Source organism: Xiphias gladius, chromosome 14, assembly GCF_016859285.1.
Source record: "Xiphias gladius isolate SHS-SW01 ecotype Sanya breed wild chromosome 14, ASM1685928v1, whole genome shotgun sequence".
Lineage (NCBI taxonomy): Eukaryota > Metazoa > Chordata > Actinopteri > Istiophoriformes > Xiphiidae > Xiphias > Xiphias gladius.
Window position 1 is genome coordinate 6,822,431 of NC_053413.1, and position 13,497 is coordinate 6,835,927.

At 41.9% G+C, this 13,497-nt stretch overlaps 1 protein-coding gene across 5 annotated transcripts in view; it reads left to right on the plus strand.

The window, feature by feature from the left end:
- The window catches only part of slc6a9 (solute carrier family 6 member 9), a 70,349-nt gene that overhangs the window by 9,455 nt on the left and 47,397 nt on the right, over positions 1–13,497 (plus strand). For 4 of the 5 annotated variants that reach the window (XM_040143641.1, XM_040143642.1, XM_040143639.1 and 1 more), the window contains exon 2: positions 2,274–2,569. In XM_040143641.1, the coding sequence (XP_039999575.1) occupies positions 2,540–2,569 (30 nt within the window). In that variant the 5' untranslated portion in view covers positions 2,274–2,539. Of the gene's footprint in view, positions 1–777; positions 834–2,273; positions 2,570–13,497 lie in introns of those variants that run through there. The other variant, XM_040143643.1, reaches the window with a different exon arrangement.

Here is a 13,497-nt window from a genome sequence, read left to right on the forward strand (position 1 = left end):
TTTACATATTATATATTCTCATTACAATAATGTGTGCAATCCAGTTACCACACAGTAATTCTGGGGCCCGCGTAGAAGAACCGTACACATTCCACACAGAGTGGGAGGAACAGGGGGTAACGGGGGGGCCCCAGTAGCTCATTTTTACCCCAGCACGGTGTTACAGGTTACTCTTGCCATGGGTAGTGCAAGACAGGGTGCTGGATTTTTGTTGCAAATTATGGCTTTTTAAGCACATTCTGCTCTGAACCCACTTCCTGTCATCCTCGGCTGATTGCGGTGGGGTAAGGACAGGTGTCTTCCATCTGCAGTCTCTCCCTATACTGAGGGAAATGCTTTGAATTTTCAAAAGTGCAGCACTGGGACTCACGTCCTGTGTGAAGCAGCCTCCTCTGTCTTTTTAAGCACATTGCTGTATGAGCTTAGGGCCACTCTTCCCTCGTTTAGCCATTGCCTAAATTTGTTAATGGATAAGTTAGAAATAGGCCTGCAAATAACAACTTTTTCATTCTTGATTAATCAATGAATCATATGAAAAGTAAGGAAAAAAAAAAGAAGTTATCATTTATATAAAACGACTAAAACAATTACTTGATCACCTGATATTTATAGGCAAGCCATGTCTCCTAACAGCACAGTATTCTCCTTAGATAGAGTCCAACAAACAAGAGCCCCCAAAAGTCAAGATCACTTTTACACAAACTGATTATTTATTTCAACTCATCATTAGGTGGACATAGGATCAAGTATATACAACGGGACTTTATAAGACCTCTGCCTGGAAGTTGATTGTTTAGGCCTGGGAACATCCTGCGTAAGAGCCAACAGACAGGGTGAGTATGATGTGCCGTCTTACTGCCACTCCTCCTGGGATTGCCCAATAGGCTCAGCTCAAATCTTGCCTTGTGTACATACATTAGTAGAGTCAACCAGTGGGATGGAACCAGATCACCGTGACTTGGTCATAGACTTCACTCTTCACACCAGTTAGTTTCTCTCTGCTGAGCTGGTTCCCTTTTCTGATGTAGAAGTTGGTGTGTGCCTTTTATATATATTTTTTTTCTTCAAACGTCATATTGTGGATGGTAAGGTTCAGTTTTTAACTGGGTTCTGTTTCTTGTCATCTTTTTTTATCAGTGTGCAGTGCGCTGTGTATGATGGATGTCCCGGGGCGTTTTTTAGTCCCTGTAGGCTCCTGTACATGCGAGAGGGGAGTGTGTGCATGCGTGTGCTTGTCTGTGTGTAACTTTGAATGGTGGCTATATTTGGCCACTTTCTCTCTCCCTTTGGAAAAGCTTTTAGTACACTGTCTAGGGTTTTTATTCATTGTAGTCAGTGAAGGAGTCACATGAAGGGAGACATGCTGCTTTGATACTGTATTTTCACTGACACTCCAGTCTCTACATGACATCTTACGGGACTTGTAATATGCATTCTCCACTGTGACGGTTTCCTGCTTCGATTACTGTAAATTGATTATCTTTGAGTCATCACCAAGACATCACCTTGGGATCTGGGAAATGGTGTCTTTTTCAGTATTTTCAGGCTTTTTATAGACCAAATGTTTAATCACTTAATTGATAAAATAATGTCCATTAACTGTAATAAACATTTTCATTGGTTTCTCCACTGATTATTTTTAGTTAAATGTCATTGCAGGCATATAATGCATGCGTTATTATAACACACTCACATTATTCATGATTACTGTTCAAATCGATCACAGGTCAAATATTTACCGGGACAGAACAAAAACTCCTCACCAAACACCAATATTTGAGGCCAGCGCGAGCATTTCAGATGCTTTTCACTCAATCAGAAGTATTTTCTGCCAATTTCTTCCAAATCCTGGCTGTTTATGAGTGTTCTTTTCCCTGTTCGGCTTTCATACAGCAGTAGTCAATGGGCAGTCTAAACGCTCCCCTAACAGTTAATCTCTTTACACAAAAGGGCACTTTGTTATGGCAGCTGTTTTGCTACAAAATGCAAATCCGTTACTACATGTTTTTCTAAATTCTTTCTCTGCATCTTTTCTTATTCCATTAAGTTTTATTTCCACCTCTTAGTTTACTGAACTCCCAGAGCACAAACTGTTGATTTTGTATTTTCATTTTTTTTTTTACCCCAAAACGGGTCATGTACAAAGACGGAGGAATTTTTTTTGAACGTGGCCAAGGGGACAAGTAACTAAAAAGTGTTGCCTTGCCACCCCCTCCTCCCCAACTCCTCTCCTCCCCCCACCCCTCTCTGCCTGTCACATGTTCTTTTCACAGCATAGAAAAGTTTCTGGATTAGGGCAGAATTAACACAAAGCAGCGACGCCACTCCAGCTACACTTGCAAACAACTACAGAAGAGGCAAGAGGGGGGACCGAGACACAGAGAGCAACGCTACGGGGTGCAGACACTCGAGCGAACCGCAGCCACCTCAGAAAACTTCAAACTCTGATAGCGAGAGGCGGACGAGTCCATCCCAGAGAGAGAGAGAGAGAGAGAGGCAGCAGAGAGGCAGGGGATCTTCGCAGGCAAGGTCCTGAAGGATGGAAGAGAAGCAGTTTGCTGGGATCCTGGTGAGTTTTACTTTTGTTCAGTGAACACACACACACCCTTAGACACTTTTAAAACCAAGTAACACACGTATACAGGTGAATAAATGCACAAAGATGTCAAACATGGATGCAGCCACATCTGTGAGCCCGCTGGTGGGATGCAGCTGCCGGACCAGTTGACTCACTCTCTGCCTCCCCTTTTCTCCAGTGTGAGCACAAGAGGCCAGGTGGTTTACTTTCACCGTACTGGATGGTCACTCGCAGGACTCAAACAGGCTTTTATTTTCTTATTTTGTGAATCCTCCGTTTTAGAGGGTTGTGCTCACAATTTTCTGATTTAATCCAGTTTTTAAAATGATCCTCTTAACCTGGAAAAACTTTATCTTCTCATCTGACCCACACTTTGCCTCAAATTGCACAAGGCCCCAACGGTATCTTTGACACAACAAGATACACAAGTTTCCACTGAACAATAAGCCTGCAGTTTCCTTCTGAGCGATCATTGTTTTGGTGTTTGAGTGCAGCAGACAGAGCTGTCTTCACCTGCTGTTCACCATGGCAACACTAAGCATGACTCATCAACTACACATTGTCCCAAAAGTTTCCAAAGTTTCTTTACTTTTTTGCTGCAGAAACTTCCCACTCATGCTCTCCATTAATCTGATCTCTGCAACTCTGGTAACAGTAAACATGTTTTCAGTGTTGTTGCTGATAAGAGATGAGGCCAAGAGGTAAATCTGTCAGTGTCGGGCCTCTGCTGTTGGTGAAGATTTAAATAGAAGTTTGGCATCATTGGCAGTCAGATCACTTCCCTTTCTCTCTCTGTCCCCTTCAGTCCAAGTCCTTCAGTCCGTCTTGAGACGGTAATAAACACAAACTCAGAGCTCTGACTCTCCTCTGACATTCTCGCTCATTTGAAGCCTCACTTTCCTCCCCGATGACATTTTTTTTTCTCTGCCGTGTTCCTTTCGAGATGCGGATCCACATTGAAATGCATGCGTGCTGTCTGAACTCTGGAGGGGGGCGTTATCAGTCTCGCCTGCTCCCTCTCACTCACAACATTTGAAGGTGGTTGGAGGATGGCGATTTGATTCTTGTTCTCAGAACTTCTTTGTGTGTATGTGTGTGTGTGTGTGTGTGTGTGTGTGTTGTGGTCAGTTTTCAGCTTTCAGCTCAAATTGCCAATCAAACTTTAGCATAGTTAGGCACTGCTGGTTGTTACAAAAAAGATTCTGAGTTTAGGTATTGTTATCTGTGGTGTTCAAAAGTAATTAAATGATTGTCATTTAGTCATAAATGATATAAATGATAGTCAGGTAGATATGTACATTTTTACTGCCCTTCACACACTCTAAAGAAAGTATTAAGGAGGCAACTGAACCGCCCTAGTTCAGTCTGAGGTCTGTAGTGACTGCCAGGACTCTTCAGGGGCACCTAGGCCAAGTATTTGACTGTGTTACTGTGTGTATTCATGAGGTGCTTTGCATCTGAAAGCACCTTACCTAACAGTAAGTATACATATTGAGGAACTAATCTGCAGTTTATCGTTCAATATCAGTATAAATAAAAATGTCCAGTTCATTAGTTAAAAAAAAAACAAAAACAATTGTACTATCAGTCAAGGATCTGACTCAAATGTTTTTAACGCTCCATGACAAGGTGTACTACATATCGTACCATGCTACATAACAAGCTGTGCTGTTTGGAGAATGCAACACTTCTGTTGCATTATTTGTCTGAGATGCTAATGACCACATATCAGTCCCCCTTTCTTGGCCAGAGCCTCCTCATATCACTAATATAAATAACTGCTTATTTAATTTGGCTCAAGGCATCAGAGTAGTTGGTGAAGACTGTTTGCTCTCTAAATCTGAAAGATTTGATCCCTGGCCAACATTTTCTAACTCCTTGTTTGAAGTGGCACACAGGCCTTATTTGGACACTGAAAAAAATACGTTTAGCAATTAATAGCTTGACTTGATACTCAGATGCAGGCACATCTGTGCTTGCAAAGACAATAGGGTCATGAAGCTGTGCTCTTTTCTCTCTGAGCCCAGAATTTGACTTGAATTTGCCTTCGTAGGATTCAAGTGTCACGGTTTTTTCCTCAAAAAGTAGGGCAGAGGTTGGAGTGTAACCAACGCACACGTCTTATCTACAAAGGTAAACATGGCATAGAGCTGCGGGAAGATTGTACAACAACTCCAGCAGTGACAGCGGACAACCACTCACACACACTTACACACAACCTGCCCTCTTGTGATTGGTCAGTTCTCATGGCTGGGACTGTTGTCTTCAGCAGTGGCAGACAGTGATGTCAGGCGTGGCTTCGAGACATCAACAAAGGATGAAAGAAAGTGTGTGTGTGTTTGAGAGAGAGAGGGGGAGAATTCGGCCAGAATCTTAGATCTCGCTCTCCCATCGCCAATTGTCACCGCTTCTTGAGCTCTGTTCTACCTCTTCCTCCTCATCCATCTTTTCACATTCATAACAAGAAATGAAGGATTTATGAAAATCCTTTACTCCTCTTCCATTTCACATTCAATCCACTCACCTTTAGCTTCAGCTTGGAGAGTGAAAATTGCGATTCCTGACGTGTTTTCTCAACATAGTCCCACTTTTTTGTAAGTCCCTGCCCTTTCTTTACAGTCTGGTTAAATTTATTTATGTTGGCCCAGATGGTCGGTGGATGGACACGTCACCGTAAATCTCGTGACACACACAAGGCGCTGGCTTCCTGCTGCCGCTTGGCTAGGCTGGTAGCCTTCTGCCAGGACTCTTTCTGTCCAAACTTAGTTCCCTTGCTCATTCACAGTGTTCAAAGGGAGCCCCATCCCCTCAATCTTCCTGTGCTGTCTGACTGCTCTGGAAGCTGCCACTTCCACTGAGCGGATGAGCAGATGGTGCCCTGGCACAAGCTTTTACTGGACGGATAGTTGTCTCCTGGTTTTTACTCCTTAGTTACTTCTTTTCCACTCGTCTTTAAAATGTCTGCTGTTTGGATGTATGTTTAGGGATGGGAGAAGAGGAGGAGGAGCTGGACTGAGGTTTTGCTTATTTGTCCGCTGAGCACTGTATTCATATGTCTGGCTGTGCAGACCACTGCTGCACCTCCATCACTACCAAGGCCAAGTAGAGGCAGATGTCACCAAAGGATGGCTTCTCAACAAAACTGGCAAAACTTTTTCATCCACAATGTGTAAGAGTTTTGGTCTGGGACATGAGGATTCCAATTGGACAAAATGCTCTGTCAGAAGTGAAATGACACTTAAACCTCTTTAGCCCTGATTTTTTTTCCACACATGTCCTTGATTAACCTCAAAATTTTAACTTTTCAACACTATATGACAGGAGATGCGACACAGTATATGTTTTAACTGGTTGTTGCAGCACATTCTTGAAGTCTTGTCTCAGTGGAATTTTTATCAAGTGAAGTTTTCACAATTCCATCCTTTTATTCAACTCTGCTCATCAGTTCTAGTCATTTTCAAATACTGGTACAGATTCTTATCCATTTTTTAAGTAAAATAACCAACATATCAAACAAAAAGCACCTTTATTTTCGCCAGATTTGGGCCATAAACTATATCCTGATCAAGTGTTCCCTGGTCTTTTAATATTGAGAAACTGCCGATTTTGAGTCAGATCTGATACTTATATATAACCTAAAGACCTTAATATCGATTAACTATGTATCTGAAACAACGAATAACAGATGTAGCCCACTAATTTTAGCACAACTTATTTACCCAAGCTTCCTAATACGATTATGTTCTGCCAACACGAGTGTCAGAACAGTGTCACTCGTACTTGCAATAATTTTTCATGTTCACACACACTGATGCACTGTGCAGCTACCCTTAAGGCAAAACTTGCAGGCTGAGGTTAACAAAACACAGCAGAGTTCAGTGAAGAAAGGACCTTATTTTAGCTAATACCACTCCATAAAAATATGCCTGGATCGGCCCTGATACCGAAATATAAATATTTTCTTATTATTATTGGGATTATTAGGGCTAATTTGTAGTATTGATTAATCCGCCAGTTATTTTTTTTGGTGTGTTTGGTCTATAAAATGTACAAAAATAGTTTTGTACAGTTTCCCAGACCCCAAGGCGACGTATTCAGATGTCTCGTTTTGTCCAACCAAAAGCCTAAATTCCCCAAATAATCAGTTTGCAATGATATAAAACAGGAAAGCAGCACAATGAGAAGCTGCATTCAGAATGCTTGGTGGTTTTTGCTTGAAAAATTAATTAAAATTTCAAACTTAATGAAAAGTATGGAGTGAAAGGTGCAAGGAGGCAGCAGCAGTCACTTAGTTATTACACAGTAATGTGGTTTTGTAAGGCTGTGATAGCCCCACAGTTATGTGTACCCCCTGAGTGGGAAGCCTTTTTATGTATGTGTATGTGGGTGGATGTGAAAGAGAATGAGTGTGTCACTCAGTGTGTGTGCCTGTGTGTGTGTGTGTGTGTGTGTGTGTGTGGTGTGTGTGTGTGTGTGTGTGTGTGTGTGTGTGTGTGTGTGTGTGTGTGTGTGTGTGTGTGTGTGCGCGCAGCATTTCCCAGGGGTTGTGTGGCTAATGTGTGCTGTAGGCTGTGAAGTGGAAACTAAATGGAAAGAAATAGTGTAACCCAAAGCCACAACCTCCCCAAGGTCAGGACACACACATGTACACCCACGCACGCACACGCGCGCGCACACAAACAGACACAAGGGAAACATAACAGACACACTTACACATTAGATCCACACATTAGACTACTACATAAGCACATAAACATATTTTAGATTTCTACTCCCAGACACATAAATCCACTCAAACACATACTGCATATTCGCACACACACACACACACACACGGCAAAACTGTCTAGAAACGTGAACACACACTGCAAACAGAATCTGTTTGACGTACTTAAGTAAGTAAAAGTAAGAGAAGTGTTCTCTGACCTTTGCTCCATTTTATTTTAAATTATAAAATAATTCACACACAATCTGTTTGGTGACTTAAGGCTGTGAGGCTGTGACTTTTGCTCTGAAACTGTGACAAACTGTGCAGGCCCAAACTGTGGTCCAGGACCAGATTTTGGACTCACTAGGGATGTCTTTTTTCTAAAAGTTGGTTTTCCCTGCTACCTTGCTTTGCTCGTAGTCACACTCCATGTGCAGGTCTGTGAAAGATTCCAAATGTTTTTCTATTGTTTATGCCCTCTGGAGCTGTGAATTGTCATAATGTGAATGCAATTACAGGTGAAACTAGACAGTTTCTGTCCATCTCTCTCTTTCTGTCCTTATGTAAGAAACATATTGAGTTGCCAGTCAGCCAGTTTAGTTAACAGCAGTGCTCAGCAACCGTGTTGACTGCCTCTGGGGCGAGGGGCCAACAAACAGATGTGAACCGAGAGAGAGAGGAAGAGCTGTGAGGGCAGGTGGGTGGAGAAGAGTCAGACATGATTTCTGTTTCTGATTTCACCCCCCGACTGACTGGCTGAATGAAAGGGGGGAAAAAAAAAAAAACAAGCGGCCGTACGGGGCACAGGCAGTGCCCAACGTCAGCTGAACGGCAGCCACTGTGGCGAACGCACAATTAAGGGACAAGGGACACAAATGCCAAACACGTCCACTGCTGGGCACTCTTTAAAAGGTAACCCACCACTAACCAACCCCCCCCTGTACGCTCACAAACACACACATACACAGCAAAGAGGAAAAAAAACGAGTCCATTGTGTTTTAGACCTTTAGATTTCATTTGGAAAAACCACTCAGGCTGAAAATTTCGTTTTTCTGATTTTCTTCCTCTCCCCTTCTTTTTTTGGTTTAATGGGTCTCCCTCCCTCCCAGTCCACAAAAAAAAGGCAAGTTAGAAAAAGGGGACTTCACACTGTTCCTCTCTCGTCCTCTGGAGTCGGTGAAATTATGGACAGGGCTCTGACATTGTGTCCAAACAACGGAGCTCCTAAATCTCCCCCAATTTCTTTTAGTATTATGATCATTTTCAACGGTTTCCAATTGAACTCTTTTGAAAGGCCTTTTCAGAACCATATTTAGGTAATTTGTTGCGCTTGAACCCAACCTGCTCCCTGGCTCTGTATTTGCATGTGAGTGTTGAATGGCAGCTATAGGCCTGGGATGAGGGGAGGGCCTGCTTTTCACAGGGCCGGACAGCCCTCTTCTGCTTGGTCACAGACCCCCATGTGTTATTTATCACTTTTCCTCCTCTTTCTGTTTCCTCCTCTCTTAAGCCCCTTTCAGACGTGAAATCTGTAACTTGCTGGTTTCATCTGTCTGGTAAAATAATGGCTTTTTGGCTTTCAAAACATTATGCAGAAGTTCCATGTTGACTCAGGTCAAACATGACAGGGCTGTTATAGTTCCAGGTGCACACTGTTGGAGAACAGCTGTTATTTGGAAAATAATGTCGTCAAGGAAGAACAGCAATCACACAGGTGGCCTAAGTGATGAAATATAAAACTTTTTGATGTTGCCTGTTTATCCTCACAGCTTGATTGTCAGTCCTCTGCAGCGCTGGGAGGGGGCTCGCCCTCACAACAGTCACCCCACTGGTAGTTTTCAATAATGTTCCAGTTACATTTTCTCATGAGTTTTATTGTGTATCCGATAAAACATAAAATTCTGTTGCCTTACTGTTTCCACAGTCCAACAGCACTCAAGTTGGGCGTTAAAGGCTCTTTTCTTATTCCTGTTTTGCTCACATGATTTTTAGATAAAGGAATTTGCTGTATTTTCCTCTTGTAAGAAAAATTAGCGTGCTTTGTTCCCTCACATTCTCTCAAACGGAAAAATAAAAGCACAACTTTAAAGCTGCATTTTTTTGCCACGTGGGCTGGTGGAACCAACTGTAAACACGACATTTTCACATGCTGTAGTTCTTGTGGGGAACATGTTAGGAAAAAAATATTTACACATCCAGCAGACATGGAGCAACATTAGCATTCATTTGGAGTTGTATTTCTGTCCACCTGATGACTTTAAGTCCAATATTCATTCTTATCTGGCTCATTAGCTGTTAAATGCTCTGCAACGTTCACCAGCCAGCTGCTAACTTTGTCTTTTTGGTATTTAGAGCTGAACAGGTTCAGTACCCTTGATTTATCAGAGCTTTTTTTTTTTTTTTGTGCTGATAACGCCTGCCTACCTTGGATGGAAACAGGTCCATGAGAGTGGTAAGATTAAATGGAAAAACCCAGACAATGAGCTGAAAGACTGTAAAACACTCCATAGAACAGAGCCGGGTAATAATTCTCTGTTGGTATGTCACCACAAGCGACCCCTTTCACATTACACATAGTCATTTCATCCATTGTAAAATATTGATTGGTGCAGCTTTAAAAATATGCTCGCCACACAAGAGAAGGTTTGAGATAAACTCTTCTTTAACCTTATATTGTCTCGTTCACTGTATTTTTTTCTTAAGTTGTATATTACACTGAACTTACTATTTTCCTTTTGCAGTAAAAGAGAAACCCAGTCTACTTTGGAAATTACACCAGTCTTAGCACATACACTGACATTTAGACTAGCAACAAACAAAGCCCAAGTTTGCCTATTTAAATAGCTTGTTTTGTCCGACCAACAGCCCAAAACCCAAATATAGACAGCTTACTATCATAGAAAGTGAATGTAGCAAACACACATTTGAGAAGGTGAAATCGGTGAAGTTTTGCGATTTAAAAAAAAAAAGTTATTATTAAAATTGCTGTTGGTTGATTTCAGTCTGACTTTCTGATTTTCAGTCCTTCGATGTGGCCTGGGACACGTTCATGTACACACCTCTAAAAGAACTTGGCCATATGCAGCCCAGACCACCTCCGAATGCGGTCTGAGCGATCGGATCCCAATGCGTCCTCAATGCGTGCTGGGTGCATCCACATCTGTAATTAGAGCGGTCCACTTGTGATAGGATCACCCAAGACGCATGTTAATTGCGGGTATGACCAGGGCGTTATAAGGGGCTTTTTCTCTTGAACATCTTACTCACCACTTCAATGAGAGAGAAGAAAGCCTCCCATCACACCCTACTGAATGACTTGAATATCATTTTTAGAAAGAAGTCAACAAACACTTCAAGGTCCATTTAGTAGCTTTTCTGGATTTTTCAATCACATCACGTGATCTTCATCAGCAGATGGAGCTGGTCTAGTTGTCATGGCAATGTAGACATTCAAATTTCCATTTTTTGAACTTTTTGTCCATGTTTGCTTTGAAGGTTGAGTTTCAAGGTTTTTTCTTGACTTTGTAAACAGCCACAACTTGAGTTTCAAAGAAAGTGCTGTTTCCAAGGTCAAGAATGAAATTTGAAGCTCAGTTTTAGAAAGTAGTATAAGGTCATTCTCAGTCTTACTCAAAGTGACCCTCAGTTTGTGTTGTGTGTAAGATTCTGCATATAGGTTCATAGATGGACAGAAAAGCTTATTTTGTAATGCTGCCAGAGTTTCATCTCTTTAATGAATGATGAAGACATATTTCATATCTCTTTCCGTCTTTTCTTCATTCTTCCCCTCTTGCCACATTTCAAGCCCGACAGTGACTTCTGCCACGTGAGTCCAACTTCAGTCACATGTTACTTACTTTCATCCCCAGCAATGGTCCCATATGTTTGTCAAATAAATAAATTAAAAAAATATGTATGTTTTGTGCTTTTTCCGGCCCGATTTGTTCCCATGCCTTCTCTCCAATGAGCCCCTTTCTCCCCGGGGGTCCGAGCTGAAGCCTCACGCTATTTATACAGACCGAACAGCTGGGGCCCTCCCAGCCAAAGCAGGGAGGGATGAGGGGTCGGGGGATGGGTAGAGAAATTATCATGGAAACTTCAGGTTAAACCAAGCGTTGGAAATGTCTCTCTGCTCCCTCTTTTTTACTCTCCGCTTTTCCTCTCCCTCATTTGTCTTTCGCCACTGGGTGTCCAGAGTGACCAGGTCAGGTCCTGTGCAGCTCAGGTCGACCGGAGCACCGGACAAACATCACTCACTCATGTGCATCGTGTTTCCCCATCTCCCTTCAATCCCTTCTTTATCTCTGTCTTCATTCCTGTTTTGTTATTCTCTCTGCTGCTGATATCATCTCCCTGTTTTTACTTTCTGAAACACACTCTCTTTCCCCGCTTCCAATTGTTTCGCTGTTTTGGACGGAACAAGAAAGGACGATTTTTCCTCCAACTGCGCTTCAGCGTATTTTCTTCTTTTGTCGCGCCACACAAAGCCGACCTGCTGTTGCAAAACTGAGTTTTTTGTGTTCCGTTCCTTTTATTCTGCTCTATGGCTCCTGTGAGGCTTGTCCTATTGTGAACCATCAACCCTGTGAAGTTCTCTCCTCGCTGCTCTTCCCTTCACTTCTCTTATCAGATCCTCTCTGGACCTTCCTACCCTCCACACTCAGATTTTCTCATATGAACCACTCAGGAGGGAAGAGAAAGTCAGGCTTATCGACGCTTCCTTCAGTTTAAGGCCCCTTTCACAGTTGGACGTCCCATCATAGGCATGCTGAGCTAATGAGAGGTGAAGAGATATTAACCTAATTGCTGTAAGGGACAGATATATAGATCGAGGGGGATGTAATAAGCCCAGAAGACTGTTGGCTCCCTGTGAGATTATCCTTTTGGTGTAAGAGCAGGTTGATCCATGGATTTTAAAAGACAAGAAATCATGCTGAGGCAGGCAGCTCTAAATATTTTTTTCATGATTTTACAAGTTTATATACTTAGTTAAAGCCCAAATCACCACGTACAGTAATATTATCTTAATGTCGTATGGATGGCCTGAGTGAAAATTACAAATCAAAGTGGATTACATCTTGTAGATCTGTACGAAAGTGCTAATTATCCACTGGAGCTTATTGTTTTTTGTAAGCAAATGTTGAAGACAACAAATATTTGAGGTCTACATTTTTAATTTTTACATTTTTAAGTCCATCAAAATTAAACACCTGGCCTTCATCAGGTTAAAGGCACTGGTCTGCACCTTGCTCTGTGTGCGCATTGTCAAAGTTAGAAACTGATTGAATTAATTTGTAAACAAAAAAATATAGAATAGGATGCTGCAGTCAGAGAACTATTAAGCTTTGAAGTTGTCTTTTTTTCTTGTTGGAAAAGACAAAGTACAACAGTAAGCGCCATTGTCCCTTCAGTTTTACTCCAGTATTAAGGTCAGTTTTGGCGCCTTTCTCCATTCTTTTAGTTGAAACCACCAAGTTGGATGTTTTGGGGTGAAATTGGTGTTTGCTTGACCTTTGCTTTGGGTCGTATGTGTGTGCTCACTTCAAGGTGGACTGAAGTTGCACAAGCTCCTTATTTGTATAACTATTAGTTTGAACTGGTTTGGACAAATATCAGGAAAAACGTGTTAAAGATTGCATTGATTTTTTTTTTTTTTTTTTTTTTACTGGTTGGAAAGCAAGGAAAAACCAGCCCTGACAGACCTAACACAGGCAGCTTCACAGTCTTATTCACACCTGTGAGCATCACCTTTGGACTCGTAGAAACTTGTGAAGAACTCTAAAGTTTTGTAACATTTCACTGAATATGAATTGTTTTTCATTGGCCTTTTGGATCACACAACTGTCTCAGCCCATAAAAGAAAGGCACAGGAGAGATATATCTGTCATGAGTATGCCGTGGTATTTAAATTTATTTGTCAACCCAGATAAGAGTGCTTTGAATAAAAGAGAGAAAAACACAAGAGAGGAGATGAAATTCAAACAAAAGGAGATTATTTTCTTCTTCTGACATGTCCTCACATCTGTGTTTTGCATCTTTCTGTCGCTTTTTTCTTACTTTCCTTTGCCACCCCCCAGCCCCAACCCGCTGTATTTCCCAAAATACCTTTCTCCTCCATGGTCCAAAAGACACCTGAATATTTTCTCCTTTACAGTCTCACAGCTCCACCATGTATGCATCCTGTGTGGCCTTTTTTAAAGGAACTCTAAC